The 16380-nt window shown below is 44.3% G+C and overlaps 1 protein-coding gene across 2 annotated transcripts in view; it reads right to left on the bottom strand.

Annotated features, from left to right (window-relative positions):
* The window catches only part of ITGB5 (integrin subunit beta 5), a 117826-nt gene that overhangs the window by 76892 nt on the left and 24554 nt on the right, over positions 1–16380 (bottom strand). For both annotated transcript variants that reach the window (XM_019738981.3, XM_088794189.1), the window contains 2 exons: positions 9104–9353; positions 1439–1607 (listed from right to left, as the gene is read on the bottom strand). In XM_019738981.3, coding sequence (XP_019594540.3) covers positions 1439–1607; positions 9104–9353 — 419 coding nt within the window. The remainder of the gene's footprint in view (positions 1–1438; positions 1608–9103; positions 9354–16380) is intronic.

Below are 16380 nucleotides of genomic sequence, written 5' to 3'. Positions count from 1 at the left end.
GCTATTCATCCCTGCCAAGAAGTGAAATTTGGCAGAACGTCTATGAAGACAACGCCTCATGCAATCAATGTCTGAATGCCAGTCAAAATACAATTTTTCTCTCTGAAGCAAATCTATAAACTATTTTGTAACGTCTTTGAAAGATTAAGAGCTGAACACATTCTAGCTGTGTCCCATCTGGCTTTCTTGGACTGCTACAAAGCATCAGGGACCTCTGCATGAAACCGTTTGGCTCTGCCAGCAGCTGGGAAGGGGCCACTCTGTAGCCATCCTGGAGAGGGGGCCCCTGTGAGACCTTCCTCCCCCGGTGGCCCCAAGGATGCAGCGAATGACCAGTGGAACCAAGGTGGGACCGAGAAGAGGACTACAGGAGACGGTGCTGCTTCCTTCACATTTTTCCTTCCCTTTATCTCTCTCTACCTACCATTTTGGGTTTTTATTTCAGAAAGGACGACTATGGCTGTCTTATCACCCTGTCAAGGATTAAATGGAGGAAAAGTGAGAGTGTGACACACTGAACACAGGCACTCTAGAGTCAGAAACACATAAGTGGCCAATTAACTGCTTATCACCTAGTAAATGAATAGCAGCTAACCATCGCAGTTTCTCTAAACCGAGTCCTAACCTCCCTCCCCAACCAGCGCCCAAACATGAGTCCCAACCACCGCCCTACTGCCAAGCCTGCCTAAAGTTTCAAGAAAGCATTGCCAATTATACATGCTCTATGATAACCACTATAGAAAATTATCGAAAGTATGTGTTGGGATAGCAAATTCAAGAGTGATTTTTACTTTTATGTTTTGTTGTTGCTATTGGTTGCTTTTGACAATAGAAAATTATGTTAAGAATAAGTTATTACCAACATTCCAATGATATATTTTGCTGAGATTGGAACCTCTCAAAGCAATGAGTTCATTTCTGACCTAAGTCTATGCCCTCCCTCTAGATTCATATATCACAGAGCAGCAGGAGAAAAACAAACAGAAATGCACCCAAAGACGACGTGCAAGTCTCCTTTACAGCTAGATTCCCCAACAGAGCAATCTTTAAGGTTTACCAAAACTGGGCCAGAAAGCTCTATAAACTTCTAAGCATTTGGCTTGACCTTTCCTTTCTTTCCCCTAAAAAGATTAAAAAAAAAAAAAAAAAAAAAAAGCCAAATGCATAAACACAGAACAGCTGTCTCCTGGCAAAGACAGCATCCCATTGCACACAGCCACACCCTGACACAGGGACGCCAGCCCCCATCCATTCCTGAGCTCCAGCTGATTTGATTGCTGTGGATTTCACTGAGCTCACCCTCTGATGTAAGAGTGGATGGGAAACCACATGCTGGGGTCATTAAAATCTATCATTTCCTGCAGGCAGTGCCAGCGGCCCCTTGGTGCTCTCCCCCTTGACCTCCCGTGCAGATGTAGGACCAGGAAGGAAAAGTTACCTTGCAGACAGCTGCCTGGAGAACTGCGTCAAAGCCCCCCTCAGGGGCATCGCGATTCCGGGACACCCTCTGTTTCCGAACTTCCTCATTGAAGCTGTCAACTCGGTCTGTGAGAGGCAGCAGATGGCGGAACCCAAAGGAGGGCACGCAGTTTGGGAATAACTTGTAACTAGTGAGAAAGAAGAGAAGAGTCATTTTTCCATTTTTGTCTCTACATCTTAAACAACCAATAAATTCTGGGAGCCAATAAATATTTACCCGGCACCTACTGTGGGATAGGCACAGTGGAGAGAACAAAGGGAAACAGCATAGTCTCCTCTCTCCAAACTGCTCAAGCCTTAAAGGGGTACGACAGCACATACCAGGCTGCGGGTGAATGGAATCGACAAATGATTCAAAGGAAGTAAGTGGGCTACAGCGCTCAGAGGAAGACAACATGGAGAAGCCACGCGGCACAGAGGGGAAGGCCCTTTGGGCTGAGGAAGGTGGGCAATGTCAAGTGCAGACAATGTGAGCTACTCTATGAAACCCGCTTCTGCAACTCTGCTGCTGCCCCGGGGCAAAGCATCACATAGCCCCTTCATTTCAACCCTCTCAGAGACCACCAGGACAGGCCGGCACACAAGCCAATGCCAAGTGGAAAAGGAATGAAAATGTTCTTCTGCATCTTCATTCATTTATAAATATCACAGTGATAAACTATCAGCTCTCCTAGATGCAACAGAAATCATTTCAAAACCAACCATTTTCAAATGGACATTTATATCTGGAAATTTGGAAAGCGGGAAGTATTGCATCTCAGTAGTAGGTTAATGCTGTCTTTCTCCTGAAATATTGGGCAATCTCATCTTCAATCTGCAATAGAGATCCCAAGTAGCCCCGTTCCTGGAGGAAGTTAGATCCCAGTTATAGTTCTAGAAGTTTCAGCTTGATATATAACCAATGAAATAGGAAGCGAGGCCTTACACTGTTTCACAAATGGGTTCACTAGGTAAAGGGGAGAGGGAAGAGGATCCTAGCCAGAGATGAGCCCCATGGCAGCAGGGAGCATAGGGAGCCCCAAGACGAGGGAAGGCCAGCGGAGCTGCAGTGCAGGGAGTAAGGGCAAGAATGGGCTAAGGCCACAAGGCCAGGGAGGCCGGCTGGACCAGACTGTGCAGTTCTGTGGACATGTTCAGGAAGCCTCTTTCAGAAGGAAGACGAAAAACAAACACTAACGGAGAGGCCTGGTGGGAAGGCTTTATCATCCAAAGAAGCCATATGCATGGGGAAAGCAAACAGGTTTAGCAACTACTAGGGGATCCTGCCTAACTGCCGCCAAGAAAGCCAAGAAAGCGAGCTTCCAGGGCAGGTCTGGACAGGCTCCCCTCCTCCTCACAAGAGGTAATCTCGGGCTTTCTAAGAAGCCATTTCATTCTTTGGGACCAACAGTGCCTGCTCCATCCACCACAGTCAATCGCCACAAGCTGGCTCTGGACAGTCAGCTCTGCGGCCACAACGGCCATCGTTGTCTCCAGACGGGCAGCAGCTAGAGGCTTTCCCCACTTGCCTTTCCTTTGTTTCACTCCTGCCTCCTGCTCCCAAATCTTCACCTGCAGCTTGTGCTTGCACAGGTCAGATTCCTATAACTCATGGTTTGGGCCACCCAAACTTTTCATCCCTGTCTCATTTTGTCATAAAGAGAAGGGTCATGGAACTTACATTCCCAGCTGGAAGAAAGAACTGAGCTGAGGTTCCTTTTGGGGTTATTTGACAAATGGACAGGCCCAGGAGGAAGTAAATACACACAAACTCTCACTTCCCTCTCGTTCTTCCTCTAAGCAGCTACACCCCTCTGGGTCATTCTGGTCCATGATTTAGGATTTCAGGTGTGTTTTAATTGTCATGGTTGATCAGGCTGGTTGGGGAAAGGTTGGAACAGAATAACAATTGTTCAATGAGAAAACCAGAAAAGCTGTCAAAAGCTCAGCTAAATCAGCTCAGCATTTTTCACCTCTTCCCTTATGTTCCTGAAAACAGCAATAAGTACAGATGACCCTTGAATAATGCAGGGGTTAAGGGTGCTGTATATAACTTTTGACTCCTCAAAAACTTACCTACTAATGGCCTATTGTTGCCCAGAAGCCTCACTTATAACATAAGCAGTTGGTTAACACATATTTTGTATGTCATAGGGATTACATACTGTGTTCTTACAATAAAGTAAGCTAGAGAAAAGAAAATGTTATTAAGAAAATCCTAAGGAAGGAAAAATACATTTACAGTACTGTACGTATTTATTGAAAAAAATCCACGTATAAGTGGACCTGCTCAGTTCAAACCTGTGTTGTTCAAGGGTCAACGGTAGATGATTTTTACTGTGGAGAATTGCTATTAAGTAATTAGGAATTAGAAAATGTGTTTGCCAAAGAGAAGCCCTCGTTGAAGAGAATTTACTAGAAGCAAATTAGTGGCACCTCTTAGAGGAAAACAACTTCGCCACACAGACTCTGTTGAACGTCTCCATAGTCACTGAAATATGATGTCACGTGACATTTAATTTAATCCCTGGAATAACTGTCTGAGTGTCCTGAGGATTGGGGTATTTGGAAGGGAGGGTCTCATGCCAGGAAACCCTCCCACCCCCACCCTGTGTCTGTGCTGTAGGGCCCAGTTTAGGGCCCCACAAGCAGGGGCTAAATTAAGAATTATGAACCAATAAGATAAATAAATATATATATATATATATGCTCACAGAGCCTGGAGGAGCATGGGTATATAAAAAGTCAATCCAATTGAAGACATTAGATCTAGGCAAATACAGAAAACAATCTAATGCTTCAGAAGACTATTATGGATCAAGCTGACAAGGAAAGAACTCCCCTCTTACTCTAATCATATAGAACTGCTGTATCAAGTAGAATTTTTACAAATGTTAATATGTAGTCAAGACTGGAAGCCTAGCAGGGAAATTCCAGGTGCCAGAAATGAAGAAGAAAACATCAAACGAATGAATGAACGTAAGAGACAAGGTGGGAAGCGAGCCGGAGCTCACGGCAGAGAGCTCCCCCGTGTCAGGATCTGACAGAGGTCCTAAGCGCTGGGGGCAGGATTCTGACAAGGTCAATGAGCCTCAGGCCCACGCAAGGCCCAGCACTGGAGTGTAGCTCTCTGCATGAAGCAAGGCGCTACGAAGAGCTGCCCTGTCGCTAACATCAAAAATGGAAAAATTCCAGCCACTGCCCTGGGAAAGAGGGAAGATCCACTGAGAGCCAAGAGCAAGATGAATCACCCATAACAACTGCAGCTCCAGGCCTGAGCAAGTCATAATTCACTACTTTTATGGCAAAGGAACCCCCAGCTGAGAAATGAACAGGAAAACTAGTCCCAGTGACACCTGGAGGATCCTGGCAGCTGCAAATATAAAACCACCCTGCAGGGAGGCCGACACACCTGGGGTACGCAACCCTATGATGAAGAGGAGCTAATGAAAAAGTTATAAAGCCCCGGAGAAACAAACCACCACGAAAGAATGGCAGCAAATTCAACACACTGAAGCGTCTGCAGTTCAAGAAGTAGAGATAATCAAATCAGGTGGAGTACTTTAAGCAAGGATATTTAAAACATTCAAAGAGAGGAAGAGATAATACCAAAGACCAGAACAGGATATTATTAGAGGGGAAGAAACCAATCAGGAGTCTGTGAAAAAAATAGTATGAAAAACAGAAGTCTGAAAAAGAACCAAATAAAAACTACAGTCACTGAAATTCAAAAACGAAACTTCAGTGTATGGATTAAAACAACGGAAGAACAAAATGGTAAACTGGAAGAAATGTCTTATTACGCAGCTTAAGGAAAGAAAGTGGTAGAAATTATGGGAGACAAATTTAAAAACATGAAGTTTAAAATGAGACACACCTCGTAGTGTTAGAAAATGGAAGCGAATAGGAGAGAGGAATCAGAGACAATGTCTGAGAATTTTCAAGATAAGGCTGCATTCTCTGATGAAACAAAACAAGCACACCAAGTATTTCCATTTCTGTGTGTGTGCTGAGAACATTTAAGATCTACTACTCTCCTAACAACTGTCAAATACACAAGTACACACGTATATATTTCTAGTATCATTAACTAGCGTCACCATGCTGTACATTAGATCCCCAGAGAGCATTAATCTGATAACCAGAAGTTGGTACCCTTTGACTAACATCTCCCCATTTCCCCATCCCCCACCTCTCAGCCCCAGGCAACCAGCAGTCTACTCTCTGATTCTATGAGTTCAATTTTAGTATGGATGAGATATGACACATATTTGAACAAGAGCCCAATACCTCTAACAAAAGACAAAGTGTTTACAACTAGAAGTAATGGGCCAGATTAATCCTCCCAGTCCTGTATCAGTGGACATCATGTGACTCTTCCCAGTGACACTACTCCTATGACTCAGGATAGCAATTAAACCATTCTTTAATCTTATGATTAAATTACTTGACATCTTTTTCTCCTGCGGCAGCCCTGGTACGACTTGCTTCAGTTCTGGCACTTCTGGCGCACTCTAAGCTGGGGAGGGATGAGTCTAGGAGGTTGATCCCTTGGCAGAAACATCTGGAGCAGAAGGAGGAGGGACTAACCTCACGAAAGCCCCATGAAAAACTGGCTCTCTTTTCTGAGATGTCCTGCAGAGGTGATTAAGTCACTTCTCCTGACTCCCCCATCCCTTCCAAAACTTCCTGGGAGCTGCTTCTACTGCTCCCACCACCACAGCTAAGAAAAAACTAACTGAAGGTGCCACTGCGGCTTGAAAAGAACCCTGTGATTTTCCTCTCCACAATGCTAAAGGGAAAGAATAGACTAGGATCACAGACAACGTCTACCAGCCAGGCGTAGAACGTAAACCAGTGAAGCAGGCCAGTGGGGAGGCAAGAGGGAGTGGTAGGGACTGCGGCAGCCAAACAACATGTGGAATAAGCCCAGCTTTACCATATCTTCCAGTTTGTTCAAGAAAACCTAGGAATCCTGGTTATCCTAGGTTAAATCTTCTATTTTTCAAATGTTGGTAACTAATTTACAGTGTCATCAAAACTCAGAAAGGCAGACAAAGCACAGGTACCAGCAGGACCAGGCACAAGAACAGTGAGATTGCATCCCCCAGCTTGCTCTGTCCTCCCCCAGGAGCAGTGGGGCCTCTCTCAGGACACCCAGGACACCACACCTATTCTACCGTCTACACGTGACATATAAATCTCAGCCGGCTCACTGAGCCAAAAAGTGACTCCCCATGTGTTGCCCAGTTCAGAGAAGAGAGATTTGCATAACTTAGATGTGATGTTTCCTCCAAAACGCCCATTCTTCCCTGAGTTTCCTGTCTTACAAGCAGCTTTTCAGGGTGCCTTGTACTCACAGTCAAGACTTTTACTGTCTGCGATTGGTTCTGCCTTCCAGGCCTTAGAGAAGAAGCTCTGAATAAGTCGTGTGTTATAACCTGAATTCAAATGCTGAGTGCCCGGAGTCAGTCTTTCATCCTCTGCCAGCTTCCAATCTAGCATCTCACAGTGAGTAAATGGTCCACAGAAGAATGAAAGTGGAGAAACAACCTGTCTGTCTGGAGACAGGGCCCAATCAGAGGGCAGAAATAAAAAGAAGCAGATCAAATCACTACTCTGGATGAACTGAAAAACGTTGGTGAAGACGCTGGTGCTCCTGGTAAGTAGCAGAATGCCAATAATCCGACATTTGGCACTGGGACTCCGCTGAAAAGGGCCTTGGAGAGAGGACCAAGGTAATAATGCCAGCCACCACCTGTGGCCAGGAGGACGCTAAACCAGCAAATGATGACATCTACTGCTTCTTAATGGTTAAGGAACTTACAATATCATTTGTATTTAAAACTTTTTCTTATCTTATTGGTTTTTCCATCGTGTCAGTTCCCAACCCCTGGGGAAGATCTAAATTAGCTTCCAGGAAAGTATACAGAAGGATCAGGAAGGTTTCAGAAGAACATATACCACCAGCATAAACACCACGTCACCCCAACCACCCAGCCCAACCCAAGCTGGGAGTTGCTGAGGCTGCCGAAGGTGAGTTGAAGGGTTAGACAGACTCAATGGCTTAAGAACAGCTTTCTTCCCCTAGGGGCAACCAAGGAAACCAAGAATCAAAAGTGACTTCACAAGATGAAAGGAGCCTGGATCCCTGAGTCACCACTAGAAGGAGAGCTGCCACAGAAAGCAGCTCAACCCTCATCAGATTTTGTAAAAGCGATAAACTTTCATTGTGTTAAGCCAATGAGATGGGGGGATTGTTCGTTACTGCAGTACAGCCTAACATGACCCTTAGACAAGTGCCTAGAGGGCCGGGTGTTTTTGGAATGGGTACTATTACTCAGACTCAGGTAAAGTGCGCTTGCTGTAGTGTGATTTGGACTGGGGAAAACAAGCACTATATTAATGGAAAGGTAGATTCCGGAAGTAGTTTGTCTTGATTCGTATCCCAAGTCTACATCTTACAATTTGTGTAATGTTGGGTAAGTTATTTATTCTCTTTAAACCTCAGTTTCCTCATCTTTAAAATATGGTTCACATCTACCTTACAGACCTCAAGAGATGGCTATGAGATTTAAAAGAGATAATCCACGTAAAGTATTCAGTATGGTGTTTGACACTTGGTAAGAACTCCAGTCTTAGCTATTGTATAATCTTGACATGTAAAGGAATAAAGGAAAGACTAGAAGGGAAACAAATCAACCTCACAGAGGTTGTGTTAAGGGGATTGGAGGATGTGACTCTCCATCTCCCATACACAAATACCATGGCAGAGACTTGTTCACTAATCCCATTTCCTCTTCTTCAGGGGCACAGCTAAACCGGTTTCCAGCCTCCTTGCTAGAACACAGTTTTTAGACTAAAACGTAGGAGAAGAGGCAAAGACCACTCAGTCCTGCCCAGAAGATCCCCCTATGAGTAATCCTCCAGGCATGATGACCTGAGGAGCCACATGTGGAAGATGGTGAAGCACAGAATGGATGGAGCCTGGATCCCTGAGTCCCTGCTTAGAGGAGGCGTGTCCACTGGTCAGAGACCAATGTGAGCTTAGGTGAGCAAGAAATAAACTTCCATCAAGTTTAAGACATTACATCCTTTTGGATGTGTTTGCTGCAGCAGTTAGAAACTCCTATTTGCTAATAATTTGTCAAATATTTTCTAATTCAAGTACTTGACTTACGTTGGGGAAAAATATCATACCTTTAAAGCACAGGGTTTTCATTTTGTTTTGTGGAGATAAGTTATAGTTATTTATAACAGGGACAGACTTTGAATTCACTTATCCCAAGCATGTCAGTCACTCCAAACAAGGGGAACACTTAAGTTGTTCTGCCTGCTCCCTCATTGGTCCCCTGGGTCCAAAACTTCCTGAAAATATTCTCTAAAATCTATTAATGTAGCAAACAGTTCTGTATCAGGCAGGCAGGAAAACAAATGAGTTATGATCCTTACATCTTTAGGCAACCTGACAATTCATGCATAGGGAGAGGGCAGAACTGGGTCATCGCCAATCAAATTAAACACCTAAGCCTGGTTCTCCCTCCTAAACATGCCCCGCCCCCCAGTCCTTCCTTTGGGCTACATTCTCCAGCTACTCCATTCCCCCATCCTTAAATACCCAACAGAAGGACAGCCGGTCACTTACCCAATGCATGGATTGGTCTGGTACCTCGGTGCAGTGTAGGAGAAAGGAGAGATGTCCTTGTCCACAAAAGACCCGAACCCCAACCGGAAGTTGCTGGTGAGCTTCCTCATCTCCTCAGCAAGCTTGGTGCCCAGGTTCCGGATGTTGTCCAAGTCGTCCTTCATGGACAGGGAGAGGTCCATCAGGTAGTACAGGTCTACGGGGTAGTCCTCCACCTGTCGGACCTGCAGCTGGAAGGTGGTCTTGTCACCTGTGCCAACACAGAGGCCATGCACGTTAGAGGTCACCCCACTTGCTGGGGGCTGAAGGGATGGATTTTGCTTTCAAAGTTGATCCACCTCTTACTTTTCTTTAGGGATTGTGTCTCTCAGAAGAAATATTTTTCTTGGAAGAAGAATGACAGAAGGGAGTATGAGTGCTGAGGATGAAGCCCTAGGTTCTCCTTCCAAATACTTGGCTCAGCATTTCTAAGGAAACTCTTTAACAACCAGTCTCCTTAGCGGTGTTCTGTTTTCTCAGCTGAAAGGACACTTGGGTAATTGGTGTACAACGAGCCAGATGAGTCCACAGACATAATTTGGGTGAGAACAGCCCACCAACCACACATGAACTTCAGAGAAAGGTGGGAACGTGGCCAGGAGGAGACTGGAAAGGTGTGTGTGAAATAGAAAATGGGCATGAAATTAACAAAAGAAGGGTACAGACATCAGTCAGTAAGAACTGAGGTGGGTGAGACAGATTACAAGGCAATGGAGGGTGGGGATACAAAGACAGTTACTTAAAATACCCCATAAGGAGATGCCTGATCACTGCACTGTACACCTGAAGCTGAAGCTGAACAATAATGAATACCGACTATAATTTTATATATATATGTATATATATGTATGTATATACGTACAAGAAGTGGAGTACAGCATTAGGAATAGAGACAGTGGAAATGTAATGGCTGTGTGCGATGTCAGAGGGGTAGTGGATGGGGGGCGGGGGGTTCACACAGTGTGAGGGATATAAATGATAAACGTCTAAGTATTGCTTTGTCTTGTGCACCTGAAATAAAAACAATTAAAAAAAATACCCCAAAAGGGCAAAAATGACATGCTTGTGCCATGTCACCTATTTCTATTTCCCTAGCTATTTATCAAACAATAGTATTTAGTTCTTGGACATATTTGATGTTTTGGAACATCACAGATACCAATCATTATCATCAGAAATTATATGTGTAAATACAAGAAGACAGATCCCAAATTTTAGCCCCCTCCAAAGGGGAAAAAAAGAAAGCAAGAAAAAACACTACTGGATTTGTCTACCAGCTACAAGAAAAAGAAAATAATTTTTGGTTCTATGATAAGATAGTTAACAGACAGACAAATTCAGAGGAAAGAACAAAGAAAAACGCCAATGTCTGGAAGGTGTGGCCTCTACAATTTAACCTTGAGGGTGCATAGAAAGGTCCAAGTCAATGCAATATCAGAAGGACTCATGCCAGGATAACAATTCTACATCATTTCATAATCTCTAAAAACACATTGTTTAGAACCAACGTCAAGAAACAAACTCATACCAGGTAATTCTATCTGCCCTTGGGCTGATTAGCCTTTCGGAGGCACCAAGAGATATCCTTGAACTGTTTGGATAGAAGAACCGTCCACACACATTTGAAATTCCGATGTACTCTGTGTGTTCAGAGGTACAATAGTGAAGGTGGCCTCACTCCCAGCCAAGGGGTCCACACCTGCTCTGCTGGCATCATGCCTCAGAGATACCAATATTTTACCTCTAGCTGACACTCAGCAAGCTGGAGCCTTCTTGAACTTGCAGGACAGGGAACCCAATCCTCCGTGCTCCTTCTCCTCCTCCTCCCACCCCAGACAAGATGTATTTCATTAACTAGACCATGAAGAATCAAATGACCAAAAGATTTCAGTCCAAGTTCCAGTTCTGTCCCTTGACTAGCGGTGCCACCTGAGCCTCCATCTCCTTAAATATAAAATAAAAAGTAACAGCAAAGCACTGATTAAGGCTACGAAGCACTCATGTGGGAGAGCCTGCACAAATGAAGTGCAATTATTATAATTACTGTTTGTAGCCTGAGTGACAGCACTGCGCGGGCTTGCTCTGACTTGTCTTTGCGTGTACTGTTCTAGCTGCCTCCAGATTGATGTACTTTGGGTTACCTGTTGGTATGAGCCTATTTTTAAAAACCATCAGACTGTGGCTCAAATGGAGGAATGTTTGAGCTTTCTTCCAGAATGAATTCTGAACTGCTGCAATCAATGTCTGTCTCTGGTTCCCACCAGACACTACAGGTCACTGCACAGGGTCCCTCCCAGCCTTGTATGCTACATCACAGTGGGGGAAGAGTGGGGGTGGGGGAAATTTGGGGGGAGTGGAGACCCTCCTTTGCATGGGCAGAACACAGACCCCCAATGGCCATAGCCTGCAATCATGTCCCCTCTGTCCAATCCCATGACCTTTTGGCAGGGTCTCTGCATTTTCTGTCACCTGTGCGCTTCCCCCAGAAATACCAAGCTACACCCTTTTATCCAGAATCCACTTCCACCTCTTTGTGGATTATGAGTAATTAGCAGATGAGCACTTTAGGACCAGGAAACAGAAAATGGGCTTGGATTCAGGGAGCCACCCACAGGAGGAAAGAGGAAGGGGGAACTGGGTTGGAATCCAGGTCTTGTCACCAAGGACTCAGCATGCATGCTGCTCAGTTTCTGGATCAGTAAAATGGGGAGGATGTTATTTTTTGTGGGGATTAGAGGAGACAATGTATATAAACACCCTACAAATCTACACAAGGAAAACTTAGCCTCAGTTTCCCCAAAAGTCAAAGCAATTTCCTGTGGGGATAAAAACAGAGAGAAAATCCGACCAGAAATGTGAGGGTGAAAGGCTACAGCCTTGGCCATTAAATTTAATGCCCAATTTTCCAGACATGAAGGCAAAGAGGGAAATAAGATGTGATACATAGGTCTCTTTGTACACTAATAGGGCCTTTATTCTGAAGTAAGAAATCTCTTGGCATTAAATTCTAAGAGAAATGGATCACTAAGAAAGCACATGCACGCACACGATTGGAAGGCTGCGAGTGTTCAACAGAAATATTTCTCCACTTTTCCAGAAAAGGAAGAGTATAAGAAAGAGAGTAATAGCATCAATGCTCAGAATGAGGGTTTATTGCTACCTCAACTATGTCTGAGTTTAAAAGCTACAAATTCCTCAGTGGGCCTTGGCAATCGTGGAATGTTCTTGTCAGCAGATTCTGGAGGGACTGACATTCCTGGACGAATTCTCAGTGTGGGAGTTAAGCTACAGGGCACCAACTCCCCAACAAGAGTGGCCTCCAAGGTTAGCAGGCTGAAGGTGAAGCCATTGCTGTGTGTGAGGCATACTCTCTGCTTAGAGAAGCTCTGGGGCACATTTTCCATCTTTGGGGGCGCACGTGGAACCATGTAAGCTTGGCTGCAGCGCAATAATAAAACATCCAGCCACCCAGTCCTGCACCACCTGAGACTTTAAACTAGTCGCCACCTCCCCTGTGTCCAGCAGGGTGCAAAGCCCTTCTCGCCTTCACAGTGGGTGCCACGGGGACACCATCCCGGCACACATGCGCCCCCTTCCTCCCTCTCCACGTAGGACCCCTACAAGTTCATCTGCCCCTGTGGCTACACCCCTTCTCTCTGGGGCCAGTCCACAAAATCAGGACCAGCAGCAGGGTCAGAGAAGGAGGATACAGCAAACACAAAAGTAAAGCTGATCACCTCACACGGTGAGGGTGAAGCCACTCCTGCTAACAGCCCCCTCTCACGTCCTTCTGGTTTTCCCTGTTTCCAAAGCACCCAGCTTCAGCTGTGTTTTGCACAGAATTCCTGTCACTGCTCAGTTCGTAAGGGAAGGTTCTCCCACCATAATCAAGTATCGACTAGCATTCTACCTGAAATGGATTTTTTTTTTTTTAAAGCTTTCTTCTCTCTGCCCTCCCTTCAATAAATAGTGAAAAGTTAGCTTTTCCTTAGGGGTATATATCAGAGGACAAACATTTCTGGAGAGTGCAGGTAGAGAATTCCAGCAAGAACTTCTAGTTTTTTCAAGAATGATTTCTGTTCAAATGTACTTCAACAGATACAGATTCTCACCATCCCCCCAAAAATGTAATCAGTTTTTGATTTCCCAGAATTACCTTTCTGGGTTAGAAATTAAAAGAAAGAAGGGACACATGAAAAGTACCTATATTACAACAGGACTACAGCTGAACAGGGAATTGGGGCCCTAGTGCACACCTGAGCAGACTATCATCTCGCTCTTCTGTTCACGGCAGCAGGAGGTAATGGTACCCCAGAATTAAATCCAGACCCAAACTGAAGAATCATCTCTCTGGTCTAGAACAAGGCCACTGTGCTGCATCACACCCCACCTCCCCACCTCAGAATTCTGCCTCTTGACAGATAGAACCATGGTTGGCCTTCAGGCCTGCTCCAAGCATTAGAGCTCAGCATTTCTAGTTTCCTTGAAAATAACCCTGTTCTAGACAGTTTGGGCTGCTGTAACAAGCACCATAAACTGGGTGGCTTATAAACAACAGAAATGATTTCTCATAGTTATGAAGGCTGGAATTCCAAGGTCAGGGTGCCAGTACGGTGGGGTTCTGGTGAGGACCCTCTTCCGGGATGCAGAATGTAGACTTCATGCTGTGTCCTCACACGACAGAAAGGGTGAGAGAGCTCTCCAGGGTCTTTTTTAAATTACAGCACTAACCTCATCCATCAGGGCTCCACCCTCATGACCTAATCACATCTCAAAGTCCCCCCCTCCTACTACCATCACATTGGGGGTTAGGATTTCAACTAATGAACGTTGGGGAGCACAAACATTCAGTCTACAGCAAACCTCTTATCCACCCAACATCAAGCACATGCATTGCCAGCCTGGGTGGCAGAAGCAATACCTCAATCAGGTAACTGGCACCTCCAAAGCATCATAAATAGGGGCTGGCAGGAAACCCATACCAAAAGCAACCTGTAGTTTAGTTAATAGTATGATACTGGTGTCATATTTCCTGGCTTTGATAATATGATCTGGGGTTATGTAACATGTTATTGTCGGGAAAAGCTGAGAAGGGTACACAGGAACTCTCTATTATTTTTGCAACTTCTTGTGAATCTAAAATTATTTCAAAATAAAAAGTTTAAAATTTTTTAAAAGCTACCACTCAAAGGTCGTTTTTTGAGAGGCTCAGAGATTGAGGCAAGTGATGACTTAAGTAAACCCTTTCTAATTGCTCCACCTCTAGCTTTTCACCATTTCAATAAACTTTATTCTAAAGTTTATGTCCTTTCTTAAGGATTTTATGTCCTTTGTTAAGGCTTTTTAAAGGCTGTTACCCTGACGTTTTCAGGATTGGAAAAAAATAGAAAACATGATCCTGTGTTTATACAATATCCTGCTTAAAGTTTGGCAGTTCTTCCAAAAAGTTAAACACAGAATCACCACATGACCCAGCAATATCACTCCTAGCTATATACTCACGATTATTGAAAACATATGTCCATACAAAAACTTGTACATGAATGCTCACAGCAGCTTTATTCATAACTGCCCCCAAGTGGAAACAGCCCAAATATTCATCAACTAAAACATGGTATATCTATGTATACACAATGGAATATTATTTGGTCATAAAAAGGAATTAAGTCTGGATACATGCTCTAACATGGATGAATCGTGAAAATATTTTGCTAAGTGAGAGAGGCCAGGTGTAAGAGGCCACAGAGTACATGACTGAAGTGAAATGTCCAGAATAAGCAAAACCAAAGAGATAGAAAATAGATTAGTGGTTGTCTGAGGCTGAACATGGTGGACAGAGAAAGGAGTGACAGTTAATGGGTACAGGGTGTCTTTTTGGAGGGACGAAAATGTTCTGGAATTAGACAGTGGTGATGGTTTCCCAGCTTTGCAAATGTACTACAAACCACTGAATTAAATGCTTTAAAATGGTGGATTTTATGGTATGTGATTCATATCTCAATTTAAAAAGAAAATAAAAACAAAACAAAAATCTCTGCTTAAAGGAGAGGGAAATATTTCTTTTTCTTTTTTTCCAGGCTGATCCTGGAACAATAACTTTGCCTTGGTGAAGTCTTCTATTATGCTGAGGCTTGTTCTTGGCTAGTCTGGTAAAGTGTTACATTATACTCAACAAATATCTATTATGAGGCAAGGGGAGCGGGGCCAGGGAGAAGACACAAAAGCACTCCTACAAATGCATAATGGAAAAACCAATCACTACCTAGCTGAACGCAGAGTCAGAGGGCATTACTTTGTGGAGGTTGCTAACTGCAATATACCATTTCTCCTTCACCCGAATAAAAAATATCTGGGTTTGCTTGGACTTCTCTTTAAATACAAACATTTTCAAAATTTTATGAGGCATCAATGGCTTCAGGTGTTTCTAATATTTGAGAAACACATCCACAAGGTTCTAGATCTATAAAAATTCCTATTTTCAGCAGATCTCCTACTAGTCTTCGTTTCTATGACTGAAACATCCTCACAATTTGGGTGTGTCTTCATACAGCAGCCACCTCTCCATCACCTTGACCTCACTACACCTTCCCACAGGACCAGAGCTGCACCCAGCAGTCACATCATGATTTTGTAAAACCACAGGATTACATTTTCCATTTTATTTCCAGTACCGGAAACTGTATCGTATAAATGCTTAGCAGGAGATGTGACTATACCAAATAAGACAGATTTCTTTTTCCTTTCATTGAGCCTACATTGAGCTTTATGCATAAATAAGTACTGTGCATAAATTTAATGCCAAGAGAACTTTGCCGCAGAAGGCTGCCCTTACATCACATCTTTAATTCCTCTTCAGGGGCTGTTTTAAAAACCAGTTAAGGGACAGCCCGGTGGCTCATGCAGTTAGAGCTCCATGCTCCTAACTCCGAAAGCTGCCGGTTCGATTCCCACATGGGCCAGTGGGCTCTCAACCACAAGGTTGCCAGTTCAATTCCTTGAGTCCCGCAAGGGATGGTGGGCTCTGCCCCCTGCAACTAAGATTGAACATGGCACCTTGAGCTGAGCTGCCGCTGAGCTCCCGGATGGCTCAGTTGGTTGGAGCGCGTCCTCTCAACCACAAGGTTGCCAGTTCGACTCCCACAAGGGATGGTGGGCTGTGCCCCCTGCAACTAGAAACGGCAACTGGACCTGGAGCTGAGCTGCGCCCTCCACAACTAAGACTAAAAGGACAACTTGAA

Source organism: Rhinolophus sinicus, chromosome 17 (assembly GCF_057876585.1).
Source record: "Rhinolophus sinicus isolate RSI-liver-muscle chromosome 17, RSI-T2T, whole genome shotgun sequence".
NCBI lineage: Eukaryota > Metazoa > Chordata > Mammalia > Chiroptera > Rhinolophidae > Rhinolophus > Rhinolophus sinicus.
The sequence above is the reverse complement of the archived record's forward strand: the minus strand, read 5'-3'. Positions and strand labels throughout refer to the sequence as shown.